This window comes from Passer domesticus, chromosome Z (assembly GCF_036417665.1).
Source record: "Passer domesticus isolate bPasDom1 chromosome Z, bPasDom1.hap1, whole genome shotgun sequence".
In the NCBI taxonomy this organism is placed as follows: domain Eukaryota; kingdom Metazoa; phylum Chordata; class Aves; order Passeriformes; family Passeridae; genus Passer; species Passer domesticus.
The window spans coordinates 81539907-81548920 of NC_087512.1; the positions used below are offsets into that span (position 1 = coordinate 81539907).

At 42.9% G+C, this 9014-nt stretch overlaps 1 protein-coding gene across 1 annotated transcript in view; it reads right to left on the reverse strand.

Moving 5' to 3' along the window:
• ATG10 (autophagy related 10) overlaps positions 1 to 8478 on the reverse strand; it is a 60591-nt gene extending 52113 nt beyond the window's left edge. Inside the window, exons 1-3 of the mRNA XM_064403062.1 lie at positions 8353 to 8478; positions 6267 to 6392; positions 2033 to 2152 (exon numbers count right to left, since the gene is read on the reverse strand). Coding sequence (XP_064259132.1) covers positions 2033 to 2152; positions 6267 to 6380 — 234 coding nt within the window. The 5' untranslated portion in view covers positions 6381 to 6392; positions 8353 to 8478. The remainder of the gene's footprint in view (positions 1 to 2032; positions 2153 to 6266; positions 6393 to 8352) is intronic.
• Positions 8479 to 9014: the final 536 nt, after the last annotated feature.

Below are 9014 nucleotides of genomic sequence, written 5' to 3' on the forward strand. Positions count from 1 at the left end.
TTTTCATCAGAATGCATTTCAATAACTTACTCAAACAGATTGCAGTAATTCCATTACACCATGTGATTTATGGGTACAACATATATTAAAACTAAAAAAAAAAAAACCCAAAACCTAACACCTATTTAAATAACAGATTGTTATTAAGAGTGGAATTGGTCTCTAGCAATCAATATCTGTGAAAAAGAACATGCATCTTGCACAAGAACTGCTATGCCTAAGGAAATGTAACCTCTCTACAGTCACCATTTTCATATTTCTTAGTGTTAAACACACAGCTTTACTCTACACATCCAAAGCTAATTTCATTTTCCTATTTGATAGATTAAATAACTTTAACAGTCTGGTTACCCTTCAGCTCAATGTAGAATGTAAATTTTACATCATCTCTATTAGGCATTGAATATTTTGGAGAAGAAATTAATTTTTTTTTTGTGGTCTTATAACCTCCATAATTTTCTAAGACCTTTCTCTTGTTTCACTCTTCATCTTTACTGCTCCTACACGACAGGTACAAAGGCTCCTTCTCCAAGAGGGTCCTTCCAGCCTGCACATTACTGTGGCTAAAAACAAAGAAATCTTTCCAAATCTCTCAAGGACTACTCACTTCAGTATCTTGATAAATCTGGATAAAGTTTGGCCCGGAATCTTATTTCAGTCTATTATTTATTAGAATATTTCGGTGTATTTAACATTTCAATATGTTAGAGACTCTGAATCTTTTTTGTTTCATTATATTTTCTGTAACTGACACCAGAAGAAGGACTCAGTAGCTTTTTACAGGTGTTCTTTTAAAATGCACTCCGTAACAAAGACTTTATTCATTATTTAAGGAAAAAAAAGGTCACAATAATCAAAACCAACTTTCAATATAAACAGTAATCTGTTGTTACAAGTCAGGACTGAAGTATACAAACACTGTTGTTAATGACAATTAAATAACAACCCCTGAAGCATTGATACCCACCTTCTTTCTACAAAATATCAGAATACAATTTAAATAAAAACTTGAAAAATGCCTCAGCTATTTGTTAAATGACTTGGATATCTATCCCTCTTTAAAATGCAGCTGAAACCTGTGAGTGAGCTCAAAAATCAGTAGAAATGACTGTATCACAGACTAATAGCACAATTGTTTTAAGTGCCATTTCCTTCAGAAACCAGGCCAAAAGAATACTCATTTCAGACCAGAAATGTCTTAAATGTACCAGAGTCTCAGTGGGGGAAAAAATGCAATCTGAGTGCTGATGAAAAAAGGAAAGGAATTGCTGAAAAAGGTAACTGCAAAGTTTACCACATCCACCCATTCAACAGCTTATAGCACACAGAATACATTGCTTTCAGTCTATTATAATCCAAGATTTATTTTGTTTTTTTATGGTAACAACATAACAAGGGAGTGAATTCCTGTCATTTATATCCTGATTAGTCAATAATCTGAAGGTCTAATGAAGACTCAAGCAAGCAAATAATTATTCACATCAGTCCAACCAGAGTTTGATGAACAGTTTTCATTTTCTGGAAGAAAGACACTTATTCTCCTTCAGGAACATCTCATTGCCCCCCATCAGTTTCAAAAAATTGCTCAGTCTTTAACTCAGTTCCACAGCAGAAAAGTAGCCACTGAGTATAAAAGTCTTACTCAATTAATATCACTTCAGATTAGTCTTAACCTCAAAGTTTCCTTTATTCTTTTAACTAACATTTACCTCTAAGATAAATAAATCTGGATGATTAACCTTTTTCCAAACATACACACACACAAAAAAAGTTTCTTTAATGTTAGTGAATCAAGAAATATTATCCTATGAGAACACCTATATAAAGGATGCTGGAATCTTTTCATTTCTTCCCAATTTTCTGTATATCTCAATGAGGTGTATTAATTAATTTTCCTATAATTGTAGGACAATTAATTAAAAGCCACTGGTAACTTCAAATCTGAAGTCCTGCTGAAAGGACTTACTAGCATAGTGGTTTCTAATTTTGTTACTTACTTTTTAAACACGTAAGTTCAAAAATCTGTACTTACTTCTACATGTGCAAATAACATTTGTTCAGTGTTATCATTGTTTTTCTCCTTGAGGTCTGGTGGGACGTGTCTGTTTCTTACTTGGAAATGTGTCTTACTAAGATAACCATCACCAAGGTCCTGCGTTCAGAAAAAGAGAAAGAAAAAAGAAATTTTCTGTAACCAAAATGGTAAATGCCTTCACTGTTCTAGAAAATAAACAGAGCATGGTATTTAGGCACAGGCTCCAAGTCTTTTTATAGGCACCAGTGACTGCAGTGCTCCTCAGCACCTTCTCACGGATGGTTTACACCAGTTCTTGGTGTTGAAGGAAGTCACAGACCTCAACAGCAAAAATAAAGTTTAATACAGCTATTAATGGAATAAGACAACTGCACCCTGGGGATCAGGGTAAGTGCCAAAGAACGGGAAGGCAGTGCACCAAGGTGATGAAGAGATGAGGAGCTATTAATGATTTTGACCTATTTCAATGCATTCATGCCAGAATTAACTTCCCAGCTCTTGAGAGGCTGAGTTTGGTTTTGCTCTGTTTCTCCCTCTAACTTCACAAAGTCCTGAAAACAAAGCAAAACCACTTCGGAATTTATGTATGCAGAGTCACAACTTGTTTCCTTCTCTTGATCACCTCTGAGGTCAAACGTGAGGGAAAACAGACGAGGCTGTGCCTTCTCCCAGTTCCCATTTTATCATTTTGCTTCCCAGGCCACACAGCCCACAGCTGTTAAGTGCTCTTGTACAATCCCAGAGTGGCAGAAGAAAAGTTTAGGAGTTTTCCTGCATTACTGGCCTGTCTACCTGCACATTTTATTTTTCCTAATTAGGAGCAAGAGGAGAGAAAACATTTAATAAGAGGTACACTCTGAAAGGAAGAAAGCAAGTACAGAACACAAAGAACAGTAGTTGCACATCAAGGATTTACTTCTCAAAGGAAACAAATAAATTGGGAGTTTATTAGCTGTTTCATTACATTTTATTTTAGACAAACAGCATATGCACAACATCTGATGGAAAAGGATTCTATTCAAAACAGTCTCACCACAAAATTCATCAACATAGCATTAAATTTCTTGACAAGACTGCAAATTTAACTATGATTTAACTCTTTGGTTAATTTGTCATTGCTGACACAGTTTATGCCATGTATTTTTACCTTTAAACCATCACAGGTGTTATACTGACACACTAGTTCTCTCTTTCCAAAGACACCGTAGATTAAATGTATCTCCAAATTGACTATGAGCTACTTGTTTACTTTGTTCTGACCAAGTTTCATGCAGTAAAAAAAGGATAACGCTCTCTACATGTACTTTTTCCCATTGATTTTTAAGCATTAATAACACTATAGGCAACTACATTGTTCACTTCTCCTACTATATACCTTATTTTCTCAATAAAACTCCTTAAGAGCATGAAGCCACCAAACTTTCCTGCAAATCCTGGCAGCAGAGCCAAGTGCAGCCTGTGCAGGGAGGAACCCAGTGCACAAAGAATGGTGAAAGAAAACTAAGCCTAAACTGGTGATAGAAAATCCGCCTTTTTCACCCTCAACTCCCTCTCAAGCATCTCCTCGTTCCTCCTCTCAAGTGTCTCCTGGTGGAGCTTCCCAACAGTGCCAGCAGGAGGAAAGATACCTGCAGAGGAATTTGTCCCACTGAGAGCAGCAGAGGAAGGGCTGCAGCCACCCACAGAGGAGAAACGCCCCACGGCACAGTGAGGTGTGCCAGAGCAGGGCTGGACTGAGCCTCCTCCTCCTCCTCCCTGAAACGGTTCTTGCCCCCAACACAGTGCAGTCAAACTGCACAGCCCTCACATCCTGGGAGTGCCATGAGAAACATGGATGGATGGATGGAGACCTGGAGCCAGCACTCTCTGCAGCTGTGTCAGAGCAGGCAGGAAGGAGCAGCACCCCTCCTGCTGCACTCTGTAGTGTTTTGTACTCTCCTATACCCCTATAAATCAAAGCTGTAGCCAGAACCCTGATCCCACTAATGTGCTAAGGGAGTCCCTTCCTACTGCAGCTGTACCAAAAGCCAAAGGGAACTAATGCAGCTTTTGGTATGATTACCTGGATTAACCTCACTAAATATGAAACAAACATAAAGCAGAGAGCAAACAGAGCCTCGTTTGCTTCAGGTAAATCTCGACCTCCACAGCAAGATTTAACCATTAACAGCAGCACCCAAGTTCAGCTCTGCCAGCTCCTGCAGGAGAGGTGCTCTTGGCTTTTTTACAGCTTTCTTCCGGTGGAAAAAAAACCCTAAACCAAGAAAACACATTATAAAAATAACATCATTTGGAACATTTCACTTACAGCTATAAATACAGGGTTCTGCCTGGGCCATGTGAGCTTATGCACCAAGAGCCAGCTCCACAAGAACAATGAGTATTTCATCATCTAAATTTAATCTCCACAGAAAACACGGGAGCACAGTTCTACCAGCCTGGCTCACTTGTGTGGTCCCACTGCTATCAATGCCTCCATTCACGTGGGTCAGGAATGGGGAATGGGATCCAAGTGCATTACATCAGCAAAATTAAGAGTGCCCCAAACTACCCCACAACACATACACTGGTTTAAAAAAAAAAAAAAAGGCAAAAAGACAATGAGACATCTTGTTGAGGAAAAGCTTTCTTCCCAGACTCCACACTGTAAATGGATGGTCTCCACGGCCAGGTTTTTATCACACACTGAAATCACAGAGTCGCCAACTTGGCCCATTAAAAAAAGAAAACAACCCTCTCAGAATTTTTTTATATGAGAACAAAAATCTATCTTATTCTGCTATTTCCAGCAAAGCTTCTTATTTCACAGAAAGTTCAGACTTTGACCCATGTATTAAATTCCCAGTAGAGGCTCAGAGCATCTTTCTTTGTTGAATAAATCCTCACAAATATAGCCTTGAACTGAAATCTAAAGTTTCAAATGGTTTTCTGTAAGAAAGGGTGCATTGTAACACTTGGCTAATATTTGCACTGTTATAAAAACTCCTAAATGGAACAAATCTAAGTCCAAGGTCCTCCCTCTTACTGAAATTCTGATTGTCTGTGATGAAAGGGTTACAAATATTAATGTAAAACTACACATGTAAAAACTATGGCACACACTGGAAAAAGCATGACTTTTCTCCAAAAACATTCATGAAAACATGGGAAACCACTGAAGCCATTAAACTCTAAAAAAAAAAAATAAATAAAAGCTAGACTAGGAAATTTTCTGCAATAGAAAGAATATACAAAAAAGAGAACATGAAAACCTGCATGCTGGAGAAAGCCAGCCTGTATCAACACATCTTCATATATTGTAACAATAACTTTTTATATACTGTATCAATACATATTTATACACTATAATACATATACTGGATAATTTGTGTACCTATACACATATTAGTTTGACATTATCCTCAGCAAAATAACAAAAGCCATATAGAACTCAGCAAATGAAAAAATATGTATAGTAAAAGCATTTTTCTTAAAGAAACCAGAATTTTTTTCTGTGTAATTTCAGAAGACATGTTTGGCTGATAAACATACAAGTTGGAACATTACATGCTCAGAATTCCCTACGATATCAGTGGATTCCACAAGTGGAAATTTAAAAAAAAATTAAAACAATCCCACACTAATATTACACATGCTGCTATAGGATGAAAATTTATTAATTCACAGATCTCAAGTGTAACTTAAAAAATGGGTAAATCATCATAAAAGAAGTGATTCTAATGGGGTCCTTTGGGACTAGTCTTAGCCCTGTGCTATTTAAAATTTTGATTAATGACCTAGAAACAATATGTAGTTATTATTGTAGGGGTTTGAAAGCTATGGAGAAGCAGCAAATAATGAGAATTGATCATTAATACTGGCAGAGATTTCTGGCTGCTGTATGCAGCTGACAGGTATTGTAATGAAAATACTAAGGCAAGGATCTGGAACAAAGGCTATGTGCTATTTCAGCCTAAAGGGTTAAAGTGAACCTTGGACATAAAACCACACAGAGTAGGAGGGATTGAATTTCACAGTGACATTCATTGTCTGGTTCTGCCCAGAGCTGAGAAAGGGTTTTGACAGATTGGCCAGGATTCAGAGATCCACAGCCCTATTCCATACCTGCACTGGCCTAAGCCCTCACCTCAACACACCTGTGCAGGTAAAGGATGTTCCAGCTTCTGGTGGCTGGCAGCAGCCCAAAAAGCCCACCCAGAGTTTCTAAAAGTCAACACTCTGATTGTTTTACCTTGCTAGCTCTCCACTCCCAGCCATCTCCTATCTGCTGCGAGTGCTTAACAAAGTCCTCACAGAACTGCCTGAATGTCTTCTCCTCCAGAAAGAAGTCTTCTTCACCTGCCATGCTACAGGACACCTGCAGAGCAAACCGGAGGTTAGTGCTGCCAGATGAGAAGAACACCAAGAAATTTCACTAATTCATAGCAACTGAACAGCCAAATAACAAGGCATATGGGGAAAAAACAACTATAGCTTTAAATAACACAGAGACTTTTCCTCAATTCCATCAGGGAATCGTGGATCTGCAGAACAGCTGAGGCAGGAGGAGACCTTTGGGGGCCTTTGGTCCATTCCCCCTGCTCTCAGCAGTGCCAAACTGCAGCAGGTTGCCCAGGGTTGTTTACACTTGGGGTTTGGTTATCTCCAAGGATGCAGATGCCACAGCCTCTCCAGGGAACCTGTTTCAGTGCTCAATTACCATCGCAGGGAATGTTTTTTTCCTTCTGTGCAACTGGGAGCATTTACCCATCAGTTTGTGCTTGCTGCCTCTTGTGCTGTCTCGACTGAAGAAATCTGGTTCCATCTTCTTTATTCCCTCCCACCACGTGTTTTTGGGCATTCAGGAGATCCCACTGACCCTTCTCTTCTCCAGGCTGATTCATCCCAGCTCTCCCAGTCTTGCTTCATACACCCTTAAACATCTTTGGGGCTCTTTGCTGAACTGGTTCCAGTATTGTGGCGTCTTCCCTGTACTGGGCAGCCCAGAGCTGCACTTTTAACTTGTATTTCCTTAATAGTGAAGTGCAGCCCAAAAATATGGCTTCAAAGCCTTCCCTGCCGCTCAAAGGGTTTTGAAGATAAAGGTTTTTTTCAGATAATTTGGTCATTTTTGCTTGCCCACCCCCTTGCCCATTTCAAAGAGGATTGAGGACATCAGGCAGCACTGCAGCACCACAAACAAATCACTGAATTCTGAAATAGTTTGGATGGAAGGAACCAAAAAACTCATCTTGTTCCATGGCAGGGACACCATCTTCCCCTGTGCCAGGCTGCTCCAGCCCCAGTGTCCAGCCTGGCCTTGGGCACTGCCAGGGATCCAGGGGCAGCCCCAGCTGCTCTGGGCACCCTGTGCCAGCCCTGCCCACCCTGCCAGGGAAGGATTTCTTCCCATTATCTACTCCAAATTTACTTTTTCCAATTTTAAAGCCATTCCCCTTGTCCTGTCAGTGGCTGTAACAACAACAACCTGTAACCATTACAACCAGATCACACCCCTCCTTAACAAGAAATGCAACTGACACAGCATCTCACACAATGCTCATTATTTTTCAGTATCTGACCCTGAGTCACATCATCATCATCCTGTCTGCCCACGACAAAAATTATTTATTAGCACTTGAAGCACATTGCCCTCAACAGCAGTTAACCCAAGGCTCTGTGCCTCTTGGATGCCAGGAAAGGGGAAAAGCAGGAAACAGACAGTGCAGGTGTTTCTGCAACTCCCTAAGTTCCCCAGCCCTGATGAAGGAATGCAAATCGCCCTCAGTGAAAAACGTGAGGAGTGCACAGTTCCCTCACAGGGCTGAAACAGCGCTGAGTGCTTCTGGAAAACAGAGCTGTGAAGAATCCCAGGATATCTGGGGCTGGGAGGTTCCCCAGGCCAGGCAGGGTGCCCTGGGCAGGGGCCCAGCCCCGTGCCCAGCTGGGGCTGCCATGGCTCCACACAGGGACACTCCAGGCCCTCCCTGGGCAGCTGCTCCAGGCCTCTGCCCCTCCATGGACACAAGTTCTTCCTCCTGCTGCTGCCCCTGCCTGCCCTGCCTGGGATGGCCACTGCTGCTGCTGCTGCCCCTGGCAGCCCTGAGCAGAGCCTGGCCGTGCTCTGGCAGCCCTGGCAGAGGTTTGGCTGGGTGGATGGAGGGATCCCCCCTCAGTGTTCCTTTCTCCAGCCCCGAGCCGACCCACCCGGGCCCGGCCGGCAGCCGGAGGTCAGGCGAGCCCCGCACAGATTCCTCCTTCCCACGGTCTTCCCGGCCCCGCCGGACAGGGTCGGGAGGAGCGGGAGGGACCGGCCCCGCTCGCCGCCCCTCACGTACCGTGCGCTCCTCCTCCTTTTTCCTTTTCCTCCTCTTTTTCCTCCTTCTCCTCCTCCTCCTCCTCCTCCTCCCGCCGCTCCGGGCGCCGGCCCCGCCGCCCTGCGCATGCGCGGCTCCGGGCGGAGGACGGGGGGGGCGGCTGCGCATGCGCGTAGGTCGGCGGGGGAGGGAATGGGGGACTGAGGGAGTGAGAGGGATGAAGGAGCGAGGGGGATGAAGGAATGAAGGAGATGAAAGAATGAAGGAGCGAGGGGAATGAAGGAATGAAGGAGATGAAGGAATGAAGGAGATGAAGGAATGAAGGAGATGAAGGAGCGAGGGGGATGAAGGAGATGAAGGAGCGAGGGGGATGACGGAATGAAGGAGATGAAGGAATGAAGGAGCGAGGGGAATGAGGAAATGAAGGAGTGGGGCGGATGAAGGAGCGAGGGTGATGAAGGAATGAAGGAGATGAAGGAGCAAGGGGGATGACGGAATGGAGGAGATGAAGGAGAGAGGGGGATGAAGGAGATGAAGGAGCGAGGGGGATGACGGAATGAAGGAGATGAAGGAATGAAGGAGCGAGGGGGATGAAGGAGTGGGGCGGATGAAGGAGCGAGGGGGATGAAGGAGCGAGAAAATGGGAGAATGAGAGGGCTCAGAGAATGAGAGGGATGAGGGAA